This window comes from Schistocerca serialis, chromosome 3, assembly GCF_023864345.2.
Source record: "Schistocerca serialis cubense isolate TAMUIC-IGC-003099 chromosome 3, iqSchSeri2.2, whole genome shotgun sequence".
Lineage (NCBI taxonomy): Eukaryota > Metazoa > Arthropoda > Insecta > Orthoptera > Acrididae > Schistocerca > Schistocerca serialis.
In genome coordinates, this window is record NC_064640.1 from 925,904,321 (window position 1) to 925,931,959 (window position 27,639).

The following is a 27,639-nucleotide window of genomic DNA, read 5'->3' on the forward strand; positions in this document are numbered from 1 at the left end:
TATCGCAATTTTAACACAACCACAGAAGAAGATTTCAGTTTATAATGCACTGAGGAAACACTGTGAGAGGAGAACAAGGAGAACACTGAAACAATGATAATGATTAGTGACAAGAACACACACATCTATTGATGAATACTCAACTTTGTGCAAATTGACTCAGGCAACAAATCCTGAAAAGCAACTACTGGTACAGAAGCTAAGGCTGGATAGTAAACAGTTCTTGTCCTACTAGAAAATTCACTGAGGAGGGGCTGGTGTCGTCTTGTTAGAAGTAGATAATGTGGTACAAAGTACACAAGTAGAAGGCAGTCTCCTCGGTAGGTGACCTGACTTGGAACTGCCTGTTCTGCTATGGCGCCAGTGCATATCACTTCTCTTGTGGTGCCACCAATGTGACTTCTTGGTGTGGCAATCGCTGGGCTGTATGCCATCCCTGGATTGGGTTGTCAACCTATCAATGTCTGTGGTGCTGTCTGGTGATGTGTGCTGTGCTTACAACACCACACACACACTGATATTGTAGCACCAGTAGAAATAGATTTACCATTGCTTTGCTCACTTCATGGTGGAAATGAAATCAGTATCTCATAATGTGCTGTTGTCCATGAGAATAAGTCAACATCTTGCTCTTCAAGCTAATGTAAATTTTTTTGAGATAAAACAAACAGTGTTACCAACCATACTGACTACAAAAACAGAGTGTTTGTCATGGAGGAGCCCTTCAGGTAGGTTAAGAATAGAATAAGTAATTTTCAAGTGAAGTAATATACTCATGTATGAACTGCAAAATTTTGTTATAGAAAATTGGTTTATTGCTGTAAAGAGTCGTTTTACAGTTAATTTTGAAAAACAAAACAAAGTTGGGAATTAAGGCTTTATGGTATTATGCTGAAAATATATTTAATGAAGTTATGCAGAGTAATAAGGAAGTTAGTAATGAAGTAATAATGAGTATTGTGTGGGGCAGCAATGGCTAGGGACCCTCTCTTTGTGGTAGTTTTTTTTTCTGCTGATGCAGTTTTACAGCTAACAAGGTTCCCTAGGCAAAGTATTTAATGAAAGTACAGGCAAACTGAAAGAATGAAATGTAACTATGTGAAAGTGAATACAATTTTGTTATGGTGAAGTGCACATGTGGTCTGAAGCATTATTTGATACTATGCCTATAATTAATGATACTTCAAACAAGAGTTGAATGGAATGTTCATATTTGAACACTATATGAAACTATATACTGCTGCACAATTATTTTTCTATTACAATAAAAAGTGCTATTTATTAATGTATTATTATAAATTAGTAATAAATTTTAAATACATAATGATTTTTTTTTTATTTTTTCAGATGATACAGTCATCTATAACTAACTACTGTTTGAAAGACACTACTAAATATTCTGTCAGATCTTGATAAGATTTCAAAGTGTTGCAGAAAGTGACAACTTGCTTCAAATGTTCAGAAATGTAAAACTGTGCACCTCACAACATAATAGAATGTCGTATCAAATGACTATAACATCAATGAATCAGAGCTGGAATTGGTAAACTCATACAGATACCTGGATGTAACACTTTGTAGGGATATGAAATGGAATGAGCACATAGGCTCAGTTGTGAGCAAAGTGGATGGTACATTTGTAGAATACTATGGAAGTGCAATCACTGTGCGAAGGAGATTGCTTACAAATCACTCATGTCACCCATTGTAGAATATTGTCTACGTTCAAAAAAATGGTTCAAATGGCTCTGAGCACTATGCGACTTAACTGCTGAGGTCATCAGTCGCCTAGAACTTAGAACTAATTAAACCTAAGTAACCTAAGGACATCACACACATCCACGCCCGAGGCAGGATTCGAACCTGCGACCGTAGTGGACGCTCGGCTCCAGACTGCAGCGCCTAGAATCGCACAGCCACTTCGGCCGGCATCATCCATGTGTGAGGGATATAATGGGTATTGAAAGTATACAGGGAAGGGCAGCACAAATGACAACGGCTTTTTTGATCCATGCAAGAGGGTCACAGTGATGCTCAAGAAACTGAATTACCAGACTCTTGAAGGTAGACATAAACTATCCTGAGAAAACCTGTTTACTAAGTTTCCAGAACTGGCTTTTAGATGATGACTCCAGGAATATACTACAACCTCCAACTTATCACTCCCATGGGCATCATGAGGACAAATTTAGATTAATTACAGCCTGCATTGAGACATTTAAACAACCCATTCTTCACATCCTCCAAATGTGAATGGATTGGGAAAAACCCTAATAACTTGGACAATGGGATGTTCCCTCTGCTACACATTCTCAGTCGTTTGCAGAGGATAGATGTAAATGTAGGTGTAGATATTTTGCACTAGGCTTAGAAAAAATGTACCATTTGGTTCATATAAGTTGTGTTGTACATTCTTTGCATGTAAGCAATTCATCAGCACAAGTGTAGCCACAGCCACTGTCAGGAGTTCCCGGGAACAAACTCATCGCCTGATCATTTGAAGGCAACAAATTGAGGTGTTGACGAAAGATATTGGATTAAAGCCAAGAAGTATTGTAAACATCAGATTTAAAAATATTATTATTATTCATTTGTAAAACTGTAAATTGTTTTCCTACCCAAGAAATTCATTGTCTGTACATAGATAAAAAAATAAATCAACTTTGTCAGCATGAGAAATTCTGGACTATGAAGTGCAAACACTTTACAGGGAAGAATTCTGTAGGGTGGGAAGAATTGCATTCAGTCTGATAAAGTCCTACTTCATGAACAGATATCAAAAAGTAGAAATACTAGATGAGGAGAGTAATAAATACTACTCAGATACGGGGAAGATCCTAAATGGTGTGCCTCAGGAAAGTGTCTCGGGGCCACTACTGTTCTTGGTATATATTCATGACCTTCCTCATGAAATCCATATAATTTGTGGATGACATAAATATTTTAATTAAGGGAATGGATCTAGAAGATATCCTGTAAAATAATATTTGTGTGTCATGCTGCAATCTGTGCTATACATGCACTAAAATGTCAGGGACTATATGTAATGATGCAACCTGCGTCAACTGAAATACAACAACTGGCTGAACAAATTGATAAATTAAGTAAATAAAAAATTAATGTAAAAAACTTGTATATTTCAGTATGGTGAGTGATGACCAGTACCAGAAACAGTTCAAGTTACAGAATAATGTCTAACAATGTAAATTAAGGGTTTTATGAAAATGTGATGACTATTGTGTAATGTATTTTAGACATTTGGATTATGCACTCTTATCAATATCAGTCTATACAACCCAAAGTTGGGGTGAAGTGACATCAAAAGTTGGAACTATTCCCTCTGTTATGATTGTTTGCACACAGACACAACAGAAAGACTTTACACATTATAGCTTTCGGCCAAAGCAGACTTAATCATTACAACTGCCAGCTCTGACTAGAGTGATCATGTGTGCATGAGGTGGGCTTACTTCTGCGGATGTGCCTGTGTCTTCTTTGCTAATGAAGGCTTTGTTGGAAAGCTATAATGTGTAACAGTCTTTGTGTTGTACCTGTCTGCAATTCAGTGGGTCATCTTTATGGTGGGTAGCAATCTATCCTTTTCATAATATTTTTAATTGAAAATTTTACCATATTACATACCTACCATAAAAACATTGTGATCTAATAAGTATTTCTTGGCATAGTGAAACCACTGAACAGAAAGATTAGTAGTTCAGCTTTTAAATAATGTATTCCAATTCTGTGAAACTAATTAATTGATGAGATAACTATCATTAAAATTCACAAGAGGCCAAATTTTACATTACAGATTTCACCCAAGTACTAGTTAAATTCTGACCTTTGCTATTGAACTTTTGTTACACATATTTTTATGCACCAGATGACATACTTTATTAAATGACTTAATCATTAATTAAGAATGCCACATAATGTACAGCAATTCCAATATGGCACTCATACTTGTAACTAAGGTATTCCTATTGTGGATGCATAAAGCACTTCCATTAAATTTTCTAAATTCATAGATTACCTCATCTTTTAGGAAACAAAAATTTTAGCAATATGTGTACTCCATCTGGAAGAACAAAATGTAACCTAGCCATATTTGAAATGATTGTGTGGTTTCTGAAACAATTTGTTTATGCAGCAGTATCTAAATAGTTAGATGTGACTCATAGTCAGCAGTGTGTGCTCAGTCCATGTCAAGCTAACAAACATGCAACATCTGTGCTATGGATATATGCTCTTGCTCTAACTATGTGTAGTTAGTTCATGAAAATACATGCATGTGCTCTGCAAAAACTAAGTGATGTTTACAAACTTTCAAGTGATTTTTGTAACTCCAGTTAATGAATATTTTGATTGGATTGTGTTGTGGTTAATCGGACACTTGAACTGTCATTGTTATTCAAATTAGTTATTGTTGAGCATGATGACTTAATTAATGAGTGAACTAAGTGAACAAATGCAGTGCCCTTTTATCCAGTAGAGTTCTGCAAGCCAGTATGGCATGTGAACTGTGCCATTTTATGTTAATGTAGATGTTTTGTGTCACACTTGGTTACTTGGTTTCATGGCTTGTTAGAACTACCACTGATTATTGGATAGTGCTTTCTTAATATGTGTTTTAATAACTTTGCAATTTGTATGAGTGATTCTGCCGGCGGACTCTCAATTATTTGTGAGGGCTGATGTGACTGCAAGTGCTAATAATTTTACCGAGGTAGCAAAACAAGTCAGTGGCCAAATAATCTAACTCTGAGGCAAATAAAATGTGTGGAATGCAAGTTACATTGTAGTGTTGAGTTTAAGTTATTGAGAAAACATCAGCAGAGAATGAATAAGATCTTCAGCTTCAAGACAACAGGCAGTTTTGATACCAAGGAGGTGGTGAAGACTACAGAAAATCAGGTGGTGCTTTACAACCTACTTCCACTTTCGGATACCAGTACGTTGTTGTATTAGCACTCCCACAAGAAAAGATGTATTGAGGAAATGTTTTATCCACAGCATCAGTACTTTCATACTATCTACATGTGTGTATATGTGTAGAGTTATTTGTATGCATGCACAAACCATGTGCACATTACATATGAAATTGCGCACACACACACACACACACACACACACACACACACACACACTCCCACACACAGCATTAATTTAATTATTGACTTGCCCTCATGTAGTGTACCCAACACAGTACAGAAATGTATGTAAATTCTGTGACTTGCCATTTTCATATAACTGCTAAACAGTCTAGTGCAATCTACATTCAGTAAATTGTCCAGTAACTTTGTGATTGCTGACTGAATCAGCTCAAAGAACTAGACCTTCACAAAGGTATGCTGCTGCATTGTGTGTAGATTATCAATGGCAGTTATCCTAATAATTACACAAATTAGGTTATAGGATATTTAAAGAAAGTTCAAATGGTGGAGTTTGATATTTTTATGAAACTTGCTTCTTCAGGTAGGTATTTCATTGGGAGTTAACCTTGTGCCTCTGGTTCAGTGTTATTTTGAATTTCATCCTGGACTATCATTTCCATCAGATGAGGGATGTCATGTTGAAGCATGTGTTCCACAGTTTCAAACAGTTCAGGCTTCAATGGTTGAAAAGTGCTGAAGTCATGTTCCGCCAACAGCTCCTGAAATAAGGAATTGAACATTGACTTTATTCATCCTGGTAATATGAAGAATAAAGTGCTTTAGTATATGATCTATGAAAGAAATGAACATTCACATCAGAATGACAGTTAATGTGCCATTTGTATCTATTTAAATTCAAACATCAAAGAAAATATGCATTTTCAACTTCTTGCAGCGTAATAAATAGTCCATTAAATTTCGGGCATGCAGCTGCACAAATAAAATTTCCTCCACTGATATTTCGGCCGTGTATCATCCGTCCATCCTCAGAGTGAGACACAAGACTGACGACAAGATGCCAAGCGTGGCCTTATATGCTCCACCGCGGCGGTACTGCGCATGCAGGTCACAGATGCTAGTTGGTGGCAGAGAAATACCATTCCCTGCAGAAATGGTGAGAAGTCGTACATAGGTCAAATAACACGCACCGTTCATGAGAGGTGTGTGGAGCATTGAAGATACACACGCTTATAACAGCCAAACAAGTCATCTGTGGCCGAACATTGTATTGATACAGGGCATTCCATGAATTAGTGATGTGAAGATTTTAACATCCACCTCTTCTTTTTGGGGATTTGTCTTCAAGGAAGCTATAGAGATTAGATTAGCTAATAATTTAATAAATAGAGATAATTGTTTTAATTTGGACAAAGCATGGAATCTGGCTATTGGGGTAATTAAACTGCAGAGAAGTCGTCATGGTGTCACTGCCGCCAATCATACATTGATAAGCGAATCTGATGTTGCGTTAGAAGTGCCGACACAGTGTTATTTTGAGGGGGCCGATAGGCACGCTATAAGCTCACGCAGAATATCTTGAAGCCTGAAACAGGACGCTCAATGAATTGCTATAAAGAAAAGTACGTTGCTTTGGGAATACTTTTAATCCGTCATTGGTTTACAACGTTCTTGATGAGACATTTCATACGATAACTATCAAACTATGTAAGGCTAATGGCGCCTTGCTAGGTCGTAGCCATGGACTTAGCTGAAGGCTATTCTAACTGTCTCTCGGCAAATGAGAGAAAGGCTTCATCAGTGTAGTCGCTAGCAAAGTCGTCGTACAACTGGGGCGAGTGCTATTCCGTATCTCGAGACCTGCCTTGTGATGGCGCTCGGTCTGCGATCACAAAGTGGCGACACGCGGGTCCGACATGTACTAAATGGACCGCGGCTGATTTAAGCTACCACCTAGCAAGTGTGGTGTCTGGCGGTGACACCACAGAATCGAATGTCTGTACGCCTTCGCCACAGGCGGCGCATGTGTAAACATATTTCTCTGCTGCCGACCAGCATCTGTGACACGCATGTGCAGTGGAGCTCATAAGGCTGTGCTTGGCATCTTGTTGTCAGTCTTGTGACTCACTCTGAGGATGGCCGGACGATACGTGGTTGAAATATCAGTGGAGGGAATTCTATCTGCGCAGCTGCATGTCTGAAATTTAATGGACTATCAAAGATAATATCAATTTAATTATTAATATTTTGTTTCTGTTAGCAACACAAAATGCTTATATCAGAACTAATTTACATATATACATATGCTTACAATATTATAGATACCATAAATGTCAAATTCTAATAGGTACATTCCATTAGACTGCACACTTCTTGGTAGACATAGGAGAATTGAGATTTCTCTCTCATGTCTGTTGCCTTTATCTTTCTCCTTCTCTTCTCTCCTAGACCTCTTTTATCAGGAATCAGCATCGTAGTTGTTTCCTATGGATGAGTTTCAGTGCCTGTGTGAGGTGACCTTCTTTTTCTCTTTTTTGTGTATGTGTGTCTGTGTGTGTGTGTGTGTGTGTGTGTGTGTGTGTGTGTGTGAGAGAGAGAGAGAGAGAGAGAGAGAGAGAGAGAGAGAGAGAGCTTACCCTATAAAAAGTAGTAGCTCAACTGCTAGTTATGGCTCTATCCTGTTATGAGTGTTTATAGACCATACATCAATTAAAATACAGGAGGGAACATTTAACAACATTGAGAATTTGGATCAGGCCAAAGTGAGTGTGTGGATACCCTAATGGTTTGTGAAACATAGGAAATTGCTGTCTATTTGAGTCCGGATCTTGTCATGAATTTTCAATTTCCAATTCAGCACACATTCATTCTGTTACTAGGATAAATAATTAAGTTAGTCTCATACAACCAGCACTGTTTGTAAATACCTGCATTTTTTTCAGCTCTGGAAAGTCTCCATGAGATATCTGATATTTGTGTTCAATATTCTTGTAAATAACATCAAGATGTTGAATTAAATGCTCTTTTTTGGCTTCTTTTCTGTATAGTATTGGCATTTCCTTGTGAAGAGTGCTTATTATGTATGCATGAACCTGAAAAATAATTTTAAAGTGAAAAGTTTATCCATCTCATACTCTCATGTTTGGAACTGTAGATTTTGAGCAGTTATAAAATATGGTGTGGAAACAATTCAGACAATAATTAATGGCAAAGAAATACACTAACATTTCATACACTTCTAGTATCCACTATTTCATGTCCAACTATAGCTATCATATTTTCTCATTCAGCTACCATGATAGAGAAACTGTTGAAATTCAACTGACTGGAACTTGATTATTTTTTATTTATTTGTTTCCTGTAAATAACTATAAACCTTTTTTTTGGAAAAGAAGTTGGTAATGTAAATCACAGTTGAACAATATACATGTAGGTATAAATCCACAAACAACAGGAACAACAGAAACACTATCAGTGGGAACAGGAGATATTGCTTTAGAGCTCGGGCAGTGAAGAATTCAGCTCACAAGCTGCGTCATGGCTTGTGTGCCATAACGCTCAGCCTACCTGCACACTTCACCACTACCACATCACATTGCCTGAGTAGGAGGAGGTGGACGAGGGGAATCTGTGACCACATCATATTTAGATGGCAATGCAGTTCCACTGTATTTGAATGTTTCCTATTTTTCAGCAACACAGATCACTAATAAAACAAGTTTTCAGTACTATTTAATTATTTTTAGAACAGTGAAGACACATTATAATTTTTAATCTGGAGAGACTATTAATATACGTGCAGACACAGACAATTTCACAAATTTGTTGTGACATATTTAGTTTCATAATCGTAAAAAGGTCTTTCACCCACACATTAGACCAAGATATTGTAGCACTTTTGCAACCTCATTATAGGGGGCATGCAAATTCTTATCTGAGGAAAACAATGTAAATGTCTAGGAAAGTTTTAACATGTCTTTAAAATGGAAATTACCAGGGTCATAGATAATTTTTCTTCATGGGAGGGGGGGGGGGGGGGGGGGGGGTTGGAGTGGGAATTCTGTTCTGCTCGACTATAAAGTGTTCTTTTAGGTCAGCATCCTGAATTGCAAAGATTATTGATGTTGATGTGAATCACTCCATAACTTATGAGTACTTAGTGCCTGTAGACTGTATGTTATGCAACAATTCACTACAAATGCTTTCTTTGTCAGTGTAACTGCCCATATAGAGCTTAATATTTCAAATGAGTCTGTATCATCAGGAATAGACAACGCACACATACATACACACACACACACACACACACACACACACACACACACACACACACACTTTGTCAGTGTAACTACCCATATATTGCTTAATATTTCAAATGAGTCAGTATCATCAGGAATAGACAAAACACACACACACACACACACACACACACACACACACACACACACACACACACACACACGAGGTTTTGTGGAAGCACTTATTTTACAGAGTTGTTCATGTTCGCATGTGGTTCTTATTTGTGGCAAATAAGATGAAATCAAACAATGGAAACTCCAGGTAGGAAGGCTGTGACCAAAAGCTTTATGTGATAATTTTTTAACTGTGCCTGTCTGTAACTTGACATGTCTTCTTTATGGTAAGTAGCTTTCTGTCTTTCCCACATTGTAAATAAGATGAAATTAAATTCAAGTTGTTCTGATATAAATGTTCAGTGAGTAAGAGAGGAATGACATGTAAAATATTTATAGAACTTTTACATTATAAATAATATAAACCATTTGTGCAAGAGAGTGATAAACTGATCATGGAGTATAGTAAATCAGTGTCCAAAAACAAAGAAACGAAAAAAAGCGGAAACATATCAAACTTTGACGCTAAATCAAACTTAAAAATCAGTAATTAGACAGTTTCCAAATTTAGATTCTGATGAAAGAACATCTACATGTTTCAGCTGGAAGCACGCTGCTGTTTATCTTTAATCAGAACACCAAAGTCTGGCTCAGTTGAGCTCAACTTAGCTCTCAAGCCTAATTCAACATTAAATCTGTTCCTGTTTTTATTTTTTTTGTACTGCAACTCAGACAGATGTAAGTAGTGACAAAAAGTACCATTATTTGAACTGCTTGTTTGAAAAGAGAAGGATGTTCTGTTTCTGCTCCCATCCAAAAAGAAGGAAGAGTTTTCTTTTTGAAAGCACCTTCCATTGGAATGTTGCTCATCATGTCAATAAAAGTTTCTTTCATGGTTGCTTCTTCTGCTGCTTACCTGAATATAGATTTCTTATGCAGTCAAATTCTGTGTAATCTTCAGAAAAGTACTTTTCAAAACTTTTCTGGAGAATCTATAATGTGTAATAATGTCTCTAACCAAATATTCCATGAGAGCTAGTTCACTGTCTTTCCAAAATTATAAAAGTGAAAGAATATTATTCTTGCAGATGTGAAATTAGAGCCCTTGCCTTGATGAAGTTTATGAAGGTTACAGCATCTGCCAAAACAACATAAAGAGTTTTGGGCATGTCCTTAGAATCCAATGCTTCTTGTCATACTATACAGTGTGTGTTTAACAACTGGGTACAACTTTCTTCACTTTTTCTGCCAGCCCTGTTAAGTGACTCTACCTTGCCTTGGTCCTGTCTTTACAAATACTGACACATTTTTGTCAAGGAATACCTACTTTAAACAAGTAAAGGTCAATCACATTCAAAACGTTTTCTGTTGCAGAATTTGACTCAAGTGGTTTGCAGAATAAAAAGTTTTCTCTTATATCTTTATTATGATCATGTACACACTATGCCATATTGTTATCACATTGAGGTTGGTGGGAATAAAGAAAAATAACAATTACATTATTCATGATACTCATATTCACAGAAACATGTTAATGGCACACACACACACACACACACACACACACACACACACACACACACACACACACACACACACAGAGAGAGAGAGAGGGTTTTGTACTCAGAGAGAGTCCATACCTTGTGGCCATCAATGAGAAAGGTGAAACAAGGAGCCAGATTACCAACATAAAAACAACTAGCATTTAATCTGGTGATGATTTCAACCTATGTACAAGATACATGTGTTGCTACCTAGCAAGTGCTTTAGTTAATACATCAGCAGGCATTTCCTTTGACTACAAGTACCTAACAATAATCTCACTTCTTTTTACACATTGTGTGATAAAGTAATCTTTTGCACAATCAGATTTCAATCTAGAATGCAACACAGAATTTTGTAGGAAAATGATTAGAGTATTTTGATGTATATCATTTAACAATTCTCCTATCACCTGTCTCAAATACACTGCTTCTTTGGTGGCAGAATTTAAAGCTGCATACTCAGCTTCAGTAGTTGTGGTTGCAACATGCTTCAGTTTCTTTCTCTCTCAGGAAATTATATTTTTCCCCAATAGAAAATCACTTCCATATTGTGTCAATCCTGTAGTTAAATCATATAGAAAATTTGAGGCAACAAAACCACTTTTTCTCCCATTCACCAGTGTGTGGACAATGTGTCATCATTAACTTTGTGAACGGCTGCTTTTCCCAATGACACAACATAATAATGTTAATAACAAAAACTTATATTAGCAGTGAGACATTTGCAAACAATTCAATAAAAGGTGTACTGAGGTTGAATCTGTTGGTTGAAATCCCAAAGGAAAATAACATTGATCAAAACAGATTCATTTTAAGTTTCAAGTAAGTCTCTTTTAACTTCTTTTTTTTTTAGAGAAGCACAGTGTTTGCAAATGGTGGCCACATACAAGTAACTCATCTATCACTTGAGCAAATTTTGGTATTACTTTGTATGGACATAGCATTTATACCTAGCAGCATATCCTAAGTCACAGTGCACAAGTCCTGGCACATGAAAATAACGTTTGTGGCATACACACCGCCCATAGCATTAACAGCTCCAGATGAAATACCTCAGCAACTCTTCAGATGCAAGATTACAGGTGAAAGACCATGAGTGCTGCCCCCACACACTTATCCAAAGGTTTGGTCATATGACCATTCCTCGATTCAGTGCAGATACTTTCATCTTGCCCACCATTAATAATTTTCATAATAATTTCATATAAATACTTATGATAAAACATATGAAAGTCTTTGCAGTCATTCTGCAATCTCTTAGCAAACTCACTTATCCATTATTTTCACAAGTTTAAATAAATCACAAACACATAAATTGCCACATTCAGAATTCTAGTCAAAACACTTACTTTACCTATTTTAAAAATTGCAACTACAGCTTGGTACACACTGAAATTTATTGGAATATTAAGGAAAGAAACTCATGCTTACAAGATCATTTTTCTCTCTGTGGAGGATTTCATAGATATGGCACTACTTACATAAATAAACTAAATTGTTTATAACATCTTTTATAGTGTTTAATTATAAAAATAATCTGTTCATTACTTTGCAGGCTTTATACTCGTTCATCTTGCGTATCACAAATCTGATGTTTGTGATGGATTCAGCTGTTAGAATTTACTATAGACAATAATGGTAATAATGTCAATAACTTTTTAACTATTAAGGCTTTAGATATGGATTTATGTTTAATGAGCTCATCCCAATGCTGCAGTTCCAAAATTGTCGTTGGTCTTACTCCAGAATGCCTGTAATGAATTTTAATGCATTTTTCATTGAAATCATATTGATGACATTTAAAGTCACAAGTCCTTCCATATTAGCTCATCCCACAACCATGTCACTGGAACACCCCCTCTTTCTGCCTGGAAAAACCCCAGTGACCACTGAGCCTTCTGGTTTGCTAGCTGCCTTTACTTTCACTCTGCTCACTTTTCACAGCTGTCTGACAGCTGGATGTCCCAACAAACATTCAAACCTGCCCACAGCTGGCCTGTGAGATTTAGTCTGTCCTGTGGCCATCAAACCAGCTGCTTGTAATGTCACATACATCAATCATCTGTTGATTCTTATATGAAGTAGCACCATTCCTCACCATTTACACAGTGTCAAGAAGTACCAATTTTTCCATGTATTTAACTATACCAAAACTTGTGGAATAATTTTTTGAGTGGTGAATCAATCTGCATGAGAATTATCACTAGCAAACATATACACATATAACTTAAACATAATTGATGTATCTTTACCTAAATGTGCTATTAATAATTTGTAATCAAGTCTTTGACTGGGCTAGCAACCCAAATGATTTTACATATAATAAATGCTCATGTTAGTCTTTGTACACACAGCACTCAAGATTAAAATATGTTATCACTTTCACTTTTCTTTCCACAGTGGGTGCTCAATAAATCAAATCAAATACACACACAGGCAGTTGTTCCAGTACTTGCATCAGGTTGGTGCAACTGGATTCTTATGTCCAAGGCAGTCTTGGCACATTTCTACACCTTCCACACTCTTCAGTATACAGCCAGCAGTGCTGTGCCACCCATTACCAACCAAGCTATATCCTATTAAGATGTGCAAACAAATGTCCCAGTGAGTGAGTGGCCAATATTTTGTATCCACGATTCCCCACTGTTCAGTCTACAGAAACCCACTTTTGGTTCACCATGTGTCTACTGTGTTTACATCTCAAATGATACTGATCAAGGCAACAATACAAATGTTTAAATGTGTATTAAAACAGCTGGATATACCACATATATTAATTGATAATAAACAAATCGTTTTAAATTTTGAAGAATCTCCTTTGCATCCCAAAAGCTACCCATGATTTTAATTGACAAAATAAACAATTAATTCTTGCTTTCATGTCTGCACAAATACTCACCAAACTAGATTGACCTACTCAAAATCCATTGATTTCCAAGATTCTAAATCTGAACATTACATTTACATACTGACAAGAGAGAATAATCAAATAATGTGCTGTACATCCCATTATGCATCTCACCCGAATGCATCAGACTTAAACCCCCATGAATTATTTCCCATACCATAGTTGCTTCTTTATCTAATGCCCCCCCCCCCCCATATATCCATGCATATCTTCTCATGAATAGATGAATATTTAAAATTCCTATGATTCTCATTTAAATGAAACTTCTGTCATCAATTCCACAAGTATCAGCTGTGCAAACCATGTTACACAACATGTATATACCATTCAGGAAACAATTAACAACAAGAAACCCCATAAATTGCTTAGAACTGTACAACATGATAAATAAATGTACACTTGAGTACTTTGTATTCTCTTCATTCACTTTTCAATATGTCTCCTCAGCTCAGTTATATTTTGCAGACTCAAAGGTTTCTTTGATATTGGGTGCACCAGTCTGTAGGCATTGGGATGTAGGCATTCTGTTACTTCAAATGGCCCATTATACAATTCAAATAATTTTTTGATTTCCTCATTGGTCTCTTTATTTCTAAGACTATCTCCCTGTTACCCTAGGCCTATCTGAAAACACATCTTTACATTTATGCAATGGTTTCTTGAGCTGTGAGCTTTGATTCCTTGGCAAATGTTTGATTTCTTTTATTTTATCAATTATTTTCTCTAGAAAGCATACCTCTCCATTATACTCATTCTTCCTTTTTAAATGAATCATCATTTTACCCCTGTCAGTTCCTTTTTAAATTTAACTGTTTTGCTGTTACCTCCATCATTAAATTCCAGAACTCTGTCTGTTACAATAATACTGCAACCATATGGTACTTAATAAGAAAATACATCCAAAGAATGATGCCCATAGCAAGGCCAGGTATCACAAAGCAATCTATATTGAAATATTGTCCTCAATCTTAAAATCTAATAGATTTTTCATCTTTCATGGCTTGCTACACCCCCCAGTTCCAGTCTGTATTTTAATCCCAGTTATAGTTAACTCCACCAAATCTCTGCTTCTTATCTGTTGCCAGAATAATGCAGATACAGCTGCCACACTAGACCCAGAATCTAATAGTGCAATACTTTCTACCTTTTCCACTTTGATATTAATAACTAGCTGATTTTTTTCAATAATTACCCTCTTTAATCCAGTCTCTTCCAACAGATCTGCTTCAACTTTTCCCTGCTCTCTCTATCCATTATACAAACACTCTTATTCATATATCTATATTCTATATCTGCATCTTCCTTAAACAAATTCTTAACTACTTGCTTTATATCCTAGTACCCCATTTCTCAGGTATTATTATTTTATGGATCTTATCATAAGATACCCAGTCACTAGCAACATACTCATCTTCCTCTTTTTGTACCCAGTCACTACCAATATTCTTTCAGAACCATCTGACCATCTTCCACAAACACGTGTCTCAACTTCTTCCTCAGGACAAAACTCAACATTTTCATTACTTCAATCAACTTCAGCTTCATTCACTAATTCATTGTTAACAAACACTACATTATGAGGTGCACCCACTAGTACAGTCACAGCATTTTCATTACATCATTACCTATTGTTTCATCAAATGCACCCATTGGTACAGGCACAATATCAATATTATCACTAACAGTACATGCTCCACTTTGAGCAGACTTACATACATAAATATCTGAAGAATTTCCATCATTACTCATCTACATGTCCACATACATAATCTGATTACAAATAATTTCATTATTATTTGTTTTGCCCCTCACTTCCACATCAACACCCGTTTCCACTTCTGGCAGAACCACTGCCTCTGTTTCAAAATTTTCTGTAATATTCATTGACGGTAAACCCACTCCAATTTCATCAATATCTTCCAGTTCAACCATTTTATTTCTGGCTAACAATTCCCCGAAAGAAAAGCTAGAATCATCATTATTACATTTATTCATATTGCATGTATTATTAATATTGTTACTCCTGTTCCAGTTACTGTGATTGACCAATGAGGATGCAGAATGTCAAATCATCATCCTCCCACAACCCAGCCAAGACCTATAAAGCTACCCTACAAGTTTCACTGAGGTATGACTCACATGAAATCATTAGCACGGTAGGGCCAGACACACTCTTCCTCTCATGGACCCAGAAATCACAGTCAGTTTTTGGCCTTGTCAAGTAGCTTCTTCCACAGTATTCTGTCCTTGGAGCTTATTTCCTTGCTACAACTATCTGAAGGCCCTTGGCCACCGAGGCTCTCTGTCGTATTTTTGGTCCACCTACAGTCTTTGTCCTTCAGGTTTCACCTCTGCCAATATTGATGCCTCCTCTCACTGTATCAAGCCTACCAACCACCAACAATACCTCAGCTTCAACAGCTACTGCCCATTCCACATCGAAAAGTCACTTTCATACAGCCTAGCCACCCACTGCCATCACATCTGCATTGACAAGTGACCCTTTTTTGAAATGTACTAAGAGTCTCACTGTGCCTTTCACAGACCGGAGTTACCATCCCAATCTTGTACAAAAACAGATCTCCCAAGCCTTATCTCACCAGTCATCCACCACCTCCCAAAGTCCCACCATCCAACCAAAGATGTGTATTCTGCTCATGTCTCAGGACTGGAGTAACTGAATCTTATTCTCTGCCAGGATTTTGAGTAGATCTCATTGTGCCTTGAAATGAGAAATGGCCTTCCCATTGTCCTTCGCACCCTTCTCACCGTGAAATTCCACTGCCTACCACACCTACACAATATCCTTGTCCATTGCAAACAACCCTTATTCCAAACCCCTTGCCTCATGGCCCATGTGCCGGTAATAGACCTAGATGCGAGACCTGTCCCATAAATACCCCACCACCTACACCAGTCACAAGCATCACCTATCCCATCAAAGTCAGGGTTACCTATGAAATCAGTCATGTGATCTACAAGTTAAGCTGCAACCTCTGTACTGCATTCCACATGGACATGACAACCAACAAGCTGTCTGTTTGCATCAATGGCAAACAACAAACTGGGGCCAAGAAACAGCTGCACCATCCCATTGCTGAGCATGCTACCAACATGATATTCTTCATTTTGGTGGCTGCTTCATGGCCTTTGCCACCTTGATCCTTCTCACCAACACCAGATTTTCTGAACTGTGCAGGTGGGAACTCTCCCTGCAACATATCCTACGTTCCCATAACCCTCCTGGCCTCAAACTTTGTTACTCATTTTACTTACCCATGTAGTCCCTTCCCTGTTCCCATTCCAGCATTACACAGCACTCTATTCCACCAATGCATCTACAGACTTACTTCTCTTATTTTCTGCTACACTCCCAATTCCCCCCCCCCCCCCTCCCAATACTGCCTACCATCTAACCTCCAAACTACATGACTACACCTAGCTGCCCTAACTTCTTTCCACCTTGTCCATCTACTATCTCATAGGCAGCACTTTACCACCCCCACTCCTACCATGATATCCCTCCCCCTCTCTGTCCCAGTCTCTTCGTTACCACCACAACATGGTTACGTCTCCCACATCATTCATTGCTGCAAGCATTCTTGCCTCAGCAGCCAGATACTGTGGTCGTGTGTGTGTGCAGTGCATTATGCTGAGTACTAACTATCCTTTTCATAATATTTTCACATTCCATCCATACATATTCTAGAAAATCAAAAATCTCTGATTTATCTTCCCTACCACTTTTTAAAACTCTAAACAGCCACAAATATTTTATGTAGTAGCAATCCTCTTCAGATACATTACTGCTGAAAAATTGTGTGTATACACCTAACTTGCTTATATTTAATCCTGAAGTATGCCAACATATTCTGGGGTATAATAAATTTCAGTTAGGAGGTTAATTATAGATAGGACATCAGGAATGTTGGAAGTAAAAGCAGAAAAGCCTCTTCGGCAGTCCCCATCTGGTCAAATAACAATAAAATAACTCTTAATAAATAAGACTAATTACATTAACTCCTAAATAAATAAAAAACTTTATATAACAAAACTTAAAGTACATAATGAAATGATAGAGTGTGTAGCTGGCACAAAAACTTTAGGTATGTATGTCAATCAGCAGTTTAAATGGTATTTGGAAAAAGAATTAGTACAGCATATTATGCATTACAAGTATTAAACACAGTGTTTAATAGCTCATGCTAAAAACAACATACACTGCACACATACATTCCATCATTAATTATGTCATAATATCCTGGGGTACAAATGCTCAGAATGTGGAAAATGTGCTAAAACTGCAAACAAACAGCCATCAGAACAATGAGCAAGAGCCACAAAAGGGCCCACTGCATTGAGATATTAAAAAAGTGGGATACTCTAACAGTTCAAAGTGAATATGTGATTCAAACTGCAGTTTTTATACAAAAAACATTGAGCCATATGCAGCAAACAGCTACATACAGCGATTGCTTGTACCCAGATAAAATTAATGGAGCAAAGACCCAAACCATGATGTTTTACCAAAGAGTGAAGATACATAATAAACTTCCAAAACATATCAAAAACATGAAGAAAGTCTGTAAATTTAAAACATTTGCTCAAGGATATTTACTAAAAATAGTTTTTATTCCATTAAAGAGTTCATGCAACATAAAATTATTAGAAATAAATAAGCAGGTTGAGCAGTTACAACGTAGACAAAAAGGACATCCATACATAGAAATTTATCTGTGGATTAATGAACAACTAAATAAATAAATAAATAAATAAATGATCAGTGAAAGCAGCATGAAATTACATAAACCTATCTTTCAGGAACTGAATATGTTACTTCTTCCTTGCAGTTACATATTTGAAATAAGTATGTATGCCAGAAAACTTACACTGAGAAATTAACATTTCATATTTATACTAAGATTCTCCATGATTACAGCACAAGGTTAAACAGTGACATATGGATTAACTATCGACACATCATCTCATTCAAGAAAAATGCTCATTGACCTGGAACATGTTGTACAACAAGCTACTTAAAAATATAAAATCTGTTTCCAAACTGAGTGCTCTGAAAGAAGGAAGGACAATTAGGGTTCAATATCCCATCAGCATCAAGATCATTAGACATGGTAAGTGCTCTGAAAACCTAGGTGACATTGTACTTGCTGAAAAACTACTTCTGCCCAGAATGAGATTTTCACTCTGCAGCAGAGTGTGCGCTGATATGAAACTTCCTGGCAGATTAAAACTGTGTGCCGGACTGAGAATCGCACTCGGGACCTTTGGCCTTTCGCGGGCAAGTGCTCTAACAACTGAGCTACCCAAGCACGATTCACACCCCGTCCTCACAGTTTTACTTCTGCCCAATTTTGCAGTAAGTCATATATGAGAAAGCATAAATAAATAATGAATTTATTTAAGTTTTATGTGTAGAGAACATGCTAAACTGCCTCAGACTACAAAACTTTTAATGATTACCTCTGCAATTTGACTAACTGACTTATAAATATATTTTATATCCAATAAAGGAGATAGAAGTGCTGCATCATTGACAGGCTCACAAATGAAAGGTATGGAGCTTGAATAGTTTTTGGAATGCACTTCCTTTTTCTAGCTGTAGGAAACACACACACACACACACACACACACACACACACACACACACACAAGCACATGCCTGTCTCCCCACTTTGTGCTCAGTCAACTGTCCACTGTAGTTAGATGGGGGTGTAGGGTGGGGTGAGGGCTGGAGAAACGTAGGAGGCAGAGAGGGGACTGGGGGGGGGGGGGGTTGGAGCATCTAGCAGCTCATGGGAGAGTAAGGAGCCAACTGTGGGCTAGCTATGGGTGCAGGTAGTGGGGCAGGTGGTGGGTGGTTGAGCATGTGATTTCATAGGCTAGGGCATGAGATAACAGCACACAACTAGCTGATGTGGGGACACAAACTGGGGGGGTGGGGGGGGGGGGGAAGGGTACTGGGGCAGGGAATGAGGGAATGGTGTACACCTACTCGCTCTCTCTCTCTCTCTCTCTCTCTCTCTCTCTCTCTCTCTCTCTCTCTCTCTCTTCTCTCTCTCTTCTCTCTCTCTCTCCCTCACGTGCAAACACATATCCCTCCCCCCTGCCCCCCACAAACACACAATTAGGGGGAGGGAAGGGGTAATGGGGTAGTGAGTTATGTTAGGTTTATGCCAGGTAGGTTAAGGGAGGGAAGAATGTGCTGTAAGGATAGCTCCCATCGGCCCAGTTCAGAAGAGCTGGTTGTGGTGGGGTGGCCACTGATTCTAATTGACAGCTGGTTGATTATCATACCAATGTAAAACGCTTTCAGTGGTTGCAACAGAGTTGGTATATAGTATGGCTGCTTTCACTGGTGGCCCATCCTCTCATGGGATAGGATAAGTCTGTGATGGGAATGGAATAGGTGGTGCTGGGTAGGAGGATTGGGCAGGTCCTGCATCTGGGTCTTCCGCAGTGGTATGATACCTGTGGCAGGGGATTGGGGGTGGAAGTGGCATAGGAATCATTTAGGATGTTATGAAGTTTGGGTTGGTGGCAGAACACCACTTTTGGAGGGGTTGGGAGTGTCTTGGGTAGGATGTCCCTCATTTCAGGGGATGATGATAGATAATCAAAGCTTTGAAAAATGACATGATTGTTGTTCCAGTCCGGTATGGTATTTGGTGACAAGGGGGACGTTTCTTTATGGTTGATGCTTGAAATGGATGTGAGGATCAGGTGTGTGTGAGGATATGTCATAGGAAGTCTGTGAATTAGGCCTGGAGGGTACTGTCTGTCTGTGAAAGCCTTTGTGAGGCCTTCAGCATACTCGGAGAAGAAGTTCTCATCACTGCAGATGCGTTTACCATGGGTGGCTAGGCTGTATGGGAGTGATTTCTTGGTGTGGAAGGGGTGGCAGCTGTCAGAGTGCAGATACTGTTGGTGATTGATGGGTTGGCTGTGGACCGAAGTGTGTCTGGAGCCATCTAAGAGGAGGCAGCCTAGAAAGGTGGCACAATGGGTGGAGGAGAACCGGATGAAGTCAATGGGCCACCTGTGAAAGGAGCCATGTTATATGCGTTTCACACTGGTATGACAACCAACCAGCAGTCAACTCGAATGAACGGCCACCACCAAACTCTTGCCAAAAACAAGGTACAGCAGGCAGTGTCACAACATACAGCAGAGCACAACAACATGGAAGACTTCAATGTCTGCTACACAACCCATGCCATCTAGATTCTCCCCACCACCACCAGCTTTTCTGAGCTGTGCTGGTGGGAGCTATCCTTACAGAACATCCTTCACTCCCTTAATCTTCCTGGCCTAAATCTAATGTAACTTGCTACCCCCCCCCCCCCCCCCCCCGCTCCAACAGTGTGTGTGTGTGTGTGTCACCTGCTGCAATACCCCTGCCCACTATATGTCCCCACATCAGCTAGTTCTGTGCTGTTATCTCATGCCCTAGTCTATGAAATCACATGCCCAGCTGTCTGCCATTTGCCCCCCCCCCCCCCCCCCGACCTAGCTAGCCCACAGATGGCACCCCATTCTCCCACGAGCTGCTAGACTTTTCCCTCCATGCCTCCTGCCTCCCATCTCTCTCTCTCTCTCTCTCTCTCTCCCCCCCCCCCCCCCTTCACCCACTACCACTACCCACCACCCGACACTTCCACCACACCCCAGTACACTCTCACTGTGGGCCAGTAACGAGCTAGCAGTCAACTGATCAACTGAGAACAGTGTAGGGAGACAGGTGTGTGCGTGCATGTGCGTGTGTGTGTGTGTGTGTGTGTGTGTGTGTGTGTGTGTGTGTGTGTGTGGGCGCGCAAAGAAGTGCATTCTGAAAGCTAGCCAAGCTCTGCACTTTTTTGTGTGTGCTTAGTGACGGCACTGCAATGTTGCTTTTTGGTTGCCTTCATACCTAAATAATTCATAACTTTCAACCAGAACTTTCCATACATTTTTCTATCCAGTGCCTTGTGCACGACAGAGGTACCATAATAAACCTAGATGAAACAATTATTTTGTTGTATCAGGGTAAGAGCTGCTTGGATTTTATTGCAGTGTCATTATTTTTGGATTACATGTAATACAATAACAGTACTAATAATAACAATACACAATATGCCAACAAATTACATGTAATGATTATACCTACATCCTGTTTTAGATAGATTTTTGAAAAGGTACTGCCTAATTTGACAATTGATTATTGTAAAGACAATGGTAGTCATAAAGTTTTAATTATAACCTCAACAAAAAAAATAAAGTTATGTAATTAATTTCCTGTTTGCTTGCTGGTCTACTTCTATAGTCATGGTATGCATTGAAATCCCCTTGTCAAAGTACTGTAGCATGCTGAGGAGCCAAGACAAAATTACACAGCCCATTGATAAAATAGAGCACAGTAACAATTCAGTTTCCACATTTGGATGGGAACAACTTTACAACAATCCATAATAAGGTAATGGAAGTGTGCACCAACAATATACTGTGAAATGGCATAGTGGTTAGGAGGCGTAGATGCTTCAACTGTGGTGAAACAAGATGCAAAACAAAGTGGCAAACTGTTGCTCAGTGAAGAGCTGGGAACTGTGAGAGAAGTGGATGACCTGGTCTTCTAAGATAAGCACATAACAATAGAGGCAATAGTGAAAAGCACTAATGGATCAGCTTCCAACATCTTATATCAAATTTTGAACATAACAAAGCACTGGGCTCCATAACTGCTCACACCTATTTAAAAAGCCTGCCAAAATGAAGCAGCATTCGAAATGATGTAGCTGTGTTAGGCCATTCCAGATGACTTCTTTAGCCACAGAATCATGATGGATGAATTCTAGATGCATCACTATGACACAGGAGCAAGTCAAGCAGTGGAAACACATGGCTGCAGTACCACTAATAATTAAGATAATATTCATTGGACAAGACAATACTGAGTACTTTTTGGGACAGCCACATAGTGGGGCTAACAGATTATGCTCATAAGGGACAAACAGTCACATCAGTGGCCTTATGTACTCTTCTGATGAGTTTTACCACATTCATAATATTGTACTTTTTATTATTATGTTAAGTTGCAGTGGAGCATTATCCTTCTGTGGTGGAATACATTTGTAAACACATACTATGCTCACACATAACCAGCAAATTTCTGTTAATCCACTACCTCACATACTTTGTCTTCCTCTGAAAACCTACTGTCTCAGGATGGGGGTTTAAGCTCTCTCTCTCTCACTAATACATTCCTTTCTCTGGACCTTTTTGTTGTTGTTGTTGTACTGCAACTTACATCCTTCTGAATCTGCTTACCATAATCATCTCTTGGTCTCCCTCTACAATTTCTACCCCACTACATTCCCTCGAATACTAAGCCGGTGATCTCTTGACGTCTCTGAATATGTCCTATCAAGTGACCTCTTGTTCTAGTCAGGTTTTGCCAAAAATTTATTTTCTCCCCTGTTCTAATCAGTACCTTCTCATCAGTTACATGATCTACCCATTTAATCACCAGCATGATGATGTTTGGTCTGAGTGGCACTCAACTGCGTGGTCATCAGCGTAATCATCAGCATTCTTCTGTAGCACCACATTTCAAATGTCTCTATTCTCTTCTTATCCAAACTCTTTCTCATCCATACATATCTGCTTCTGTTCTCTTCTTATTTAAACTGTTTATCATCCATGTTCCACTTCCACACATGGCTACATTCCATACAAAAACTTTCAGAAAAAGCTTCCTAACACTTATATCTATATTTGTTATTAACAAATTTCTCTTCTTTAGAAAAGCTTTTCTTTCCATTCCCAGTCTACATTTTACATCCTTTTTACTTCTGTCATCATCCATTATATTACTGCCCGAATAGCAAAACTTGTCTACTACACTTTATTGAGAGGAATCTGCCCACTGACCAGTTATGCAGTGACATATTCACATTATGAGAATTGTCAATGTTCTGTCTCTCTCTCATTCTTCTACCTCCAAATTTTTGTATTATGACCTAAAATCAGTACATTTCCTTATGGTAGACAATATCAGTATAGAATGAAATTTTCACTCTACAGCTTCTGTAAAGTTTGCAAGGTAGGAGACGAGGTACTGGCAGAAGTAAAGCTGTGAGGTCGGTAGATCACTTGCCCGCGGAAGGCAAAGGTCCCGAGTTTGAGTCTCGGTCCGGCACACAGTTTTAATCTGCCAGGAAGTTTAATATCAGTATAAGTTATAATGTTGTATACTGCACCTTGGCAAGACGTGCTCTTCTGCTTAGTTCATTCAGTTTCCATAAAGCAGCATTTCGTGGCAGAGATTGCATTTCATGGAACAAATCTTGTTCTTCATCTTCAAACAATCTGCAATGAAAATTTTTCATATTGTAAACATCCCATTCCATTCATTTAAAGCAAAGTCAATAATTTATAAGGTAACTGTGGATGAAAGAGCATTAAGATCAAGAAGTTTTAGCTTCTAGCATATAATAATGAGAGGATTACAACACCCTATCCACATTCCTCCAGAACCTCAACACCTTCTCCCCCACTGGCTTCACCTGGTCCTACTGAAACCAACAAGACATCTTCCTCAATGTTGACCTACACCTCAAAGATGGCTACATCAGTACCTCCATCAATCTCAAACCTACCGACCAACAGCAATACCTCCACTTCGACATCTGCCACCCATTCCATACCAAGAATCCCTTCCATACAGCCTAGCCACCAACTGCCTTCACATCTGTAGTGACAAGCAGTCCTTCTTGAAATACGAGGAGCTATCCAAAATTTTTGGGACTGGTGCTGCCATCTGTTGAAAACCTTACCTTTGGACTAATGGTCACCATCACCTTCGAAGTAGTTCCCACCAGCACGTGCAAACCGGTCCCAGCACTTCTGCCACTGGTCAAATGTTTTCTGGAAGTCCTGTTCTTTGAGGGTGTTTATCACTGCCAGCAATGCTTCTTGAGTCCTCTCTAGAATGTTAAACCGATGGCCTTACAACCTGAGTTTCAGTTTTGAGAATAGCGCAAAGTCGCAAGGTGCCAAATCTGGCATGTACAGTGGGTGGGGTACAACCGCCATGTTGTTTTTTGCCAAAAAGATCCTGGTGAGCAAGGATTTGTGACAGGGCATGCTGCCATGATGCAGCAGCCAGTTCCCTTGACACCAAAGTTCAGGCCATCATCACCACACATTTTCATGGAGCCATCACAAAACATCACAGTAGTACATGGAATTCACTGTTTGGTTGGGTGGGATGATTTCTTTGTGCACAATTCCCTTGGTATCAAAGAAACTGATGATCACGCTCTTCACTTTGCTCTTCACCTGTCTTGCTTTTTTGGGTCTTGGAGAGCCAAGGCTCTTCCACTGGGATGATTGTTGCTTTGTCTCTGGGTCATAATCATAACTCCAACTCTCGTCACCAGTGATAACCCATGACAAGAAGGTTGGATCATCAGATGCAGTCTGACGAAGGTCCATGCACACTACAACATGCTGTGCCCTCTGACAGGCAGTCAAGATCCTTGGCACAAATTTTGCAGGGACACGATGCATGACCAATTCATCAGTCAACATTCGTTGGCATGTCCCATAACCAATACCCACTTCATCTGTAAGGTCTTGAATGGTTCAACGTCAATCTGCACGAACTAATTGTTGAAGTTTGGCAACAATGTCTGGCATTGTGCAGCTAACGGTCCTTCCAGTGTGAGCATCATCTTTGATGTCTGTACGACTGGCCCTGAACTGAGCATGCCACTCAAACACACACGTACGGCTCATGCTCTGTCCCCCAAACACTTGTTGGATCATTGCTAGGGTCTCCATAGCACTTTTCCCAATATCCACACAGAATTTGATACACATATGCTATTCTGTTCGTGGATCCATGGTAAAATTGCCACACACCACACACAGAGTATTACGGAAATCACTGTGGACACGCAACACGTCCTCCCAGCTGAATGCCACTCGGCACACTGACTTATTAGATATGCAGCTCTCGCCACCTAGCAGTGCAAAGACCTATTACTCCTACTTTCCAGATGGCAGCACCAGTCCCGAAAATCTTGGATTCCACCTCATGTTGTTGTTGTGGTCTTCAGTCCTGAGACTGGTTTGATGCAGCTCTCCATGCTACTCTATCCTGTGCAAGCTTTTTCATCTCTCACTCTTACAGCCTGTCTGGTCAGTTTCAATAACCAAACCTTCAGGATTAGGGAAATCCCCCTTCACCCTGCAACTGAAAATTGTCTGAGCCGACCATAAAAGTGAACGGGGCTAGCACACCTGGGTGGCCAGGAAATTAGAGGTCACTTTAGGGCCTATGTGTACAATCAGTTACAGTGCCTACCTTTACAAATGACTTAAAACTCTCTTTTATGTATGTTAAAGTGATAGTGAACTGGAGAAAATTTTACTTTAGAAACTTAGATGGAATATTGTGTTGTTAAATACTTATACAATCAGTAACAAATATTTATAATTGTGGATAAAAGTTATGATTACAGAGCGAGGTGGCACAGTGGTTAGCACACTGGACTTGCATTCGAGAGGATGACGGTTCAATCCCGTGTCCGGCCATCCTGATTTAGGTTTTCCATGATTTCCCTAAACCGCTCCAGGAAAATGCTGGGATAGTTTCTTTGAAATGGCACAGCCGACTTCCTTCCCCATCATTCCCTAATCCTCACTGTTTGGTCTCTTCCCCCAAACAACCCAACGCAACCTAACTTATGACTCAGATATGTTACTGAAAGCGTGCATTGCACAGTAGAGAGAAACATCACAGATATGTCATTGTCAGACAATAATGTTAAAAAGTTACTTGTAAAGGAAAGTGGTTCGCATCTCTTATTCAGAACTTTGGAATTGTTTCAGGCACTTCAATATTACTGTGAAAGATATAGGTTGTATGATAGAATGGCATGCAAAAAAGTGGAGAGGATGTAGAAGAGTATATAATAGTCAGTAAGTCTCCCTTAAAATCTTAGAGAAATCATATGATTATGTTTAAAAAGAGAGTGAAGTTCTTATAGCAATGGTAATTCATGACTCTATACCATAAATGACAATAACTACTATTACTGTGAAAGAAGAACCTGAGGTCGAAAAGGAGCAAATGTGAATGTATAAAATCAGAGGAATTGTAGAGGAGTATCATAAATTGGGAATAAGAAACGTGGAGTGGAATGTAAATTACATGATTATTGATAAGATACACAAACTGAGGTCAGCAAGGAATTAGAGTAAATGAAAATAAATCTAACGAGGGAGGAGCATAAAACATGTACCTCAAAAACCATTATCCAAATAGTGAAATTAGTAAAATATTCCACATACATTATAAATTTTCCATATTGTTCTCCTAAATTTGTAGTACTACTTATAACAAACCATGATTTATGGTAACTTTCTGGGTTAACTGATGTTGTCTTTTCAGTAATTTTTATTCCAATTTTAGATGGAAAGTATGAGATTTATGTTACAGATATGCTATATATTTGTGCATTTATGAAATTTTATACGTTTTCAAATTTCTCAATAACATAATAATATTTTTGCATGTATCTGTGTGACAATATTGTGCTATGAAAATTAGTTATTTATAGTGACCTAGTTTCAAAATAGAATATGTACCTACACAAAACTTAATTTGGTTTTTATTGTTTTTTGAAATCATCCACAACAAATGCCATATGTTTCAAATATTTTTCCAAATGTATGTTACATAATATTCCATGCAAATTTAATTGTCAGTAAATACAAAACTGTCATTAGGTTCTAAAAGCACACTTAATTTTGTCATACAAACATTTATATTTTGTAACAAGGTACATATTTGCTGTCTTATAAAAGTGGTGTATCCCATTATTTCAAAAGTTATATTTCATAATTATTTGAAAGAGTCTATGTCACTGGTATTATTTTTA

At 38.6% G+C, this 27,639-nt stretch overlaps 1 protein-coding gene across 1 annotated transcript in view; it reads right to left on the minus strand.

Annotated features, from left to right (window-relative positions):
- The window catches only part of LOC126471323 (EH domain-containing protein 1-like), a 148,912-nt gene that overhangs the window by 63,564 nt on the left and 57,709 nt on the right, over positions 1-27,639 (minus strand). Inside the window, exons 2-4 of the mRNA XM_050099446.1 lie at positions 23,950-24,058; positions 7,820-7,984; positions 5,500-5,653 (exon numbers count right to left, since the gene is read on the minus strand). Coding sequence (XP_049955403.1) covers positions 5,500-5,653; positions 7,820-7,984; positions 23,950-24,058 — 428 coding nt within the window. The remainder of the gene's footprint in view (positions 1-5,499; positions 5,654-7,819; positions 7,985-23,949; positions 24,059-27,639) is intronic.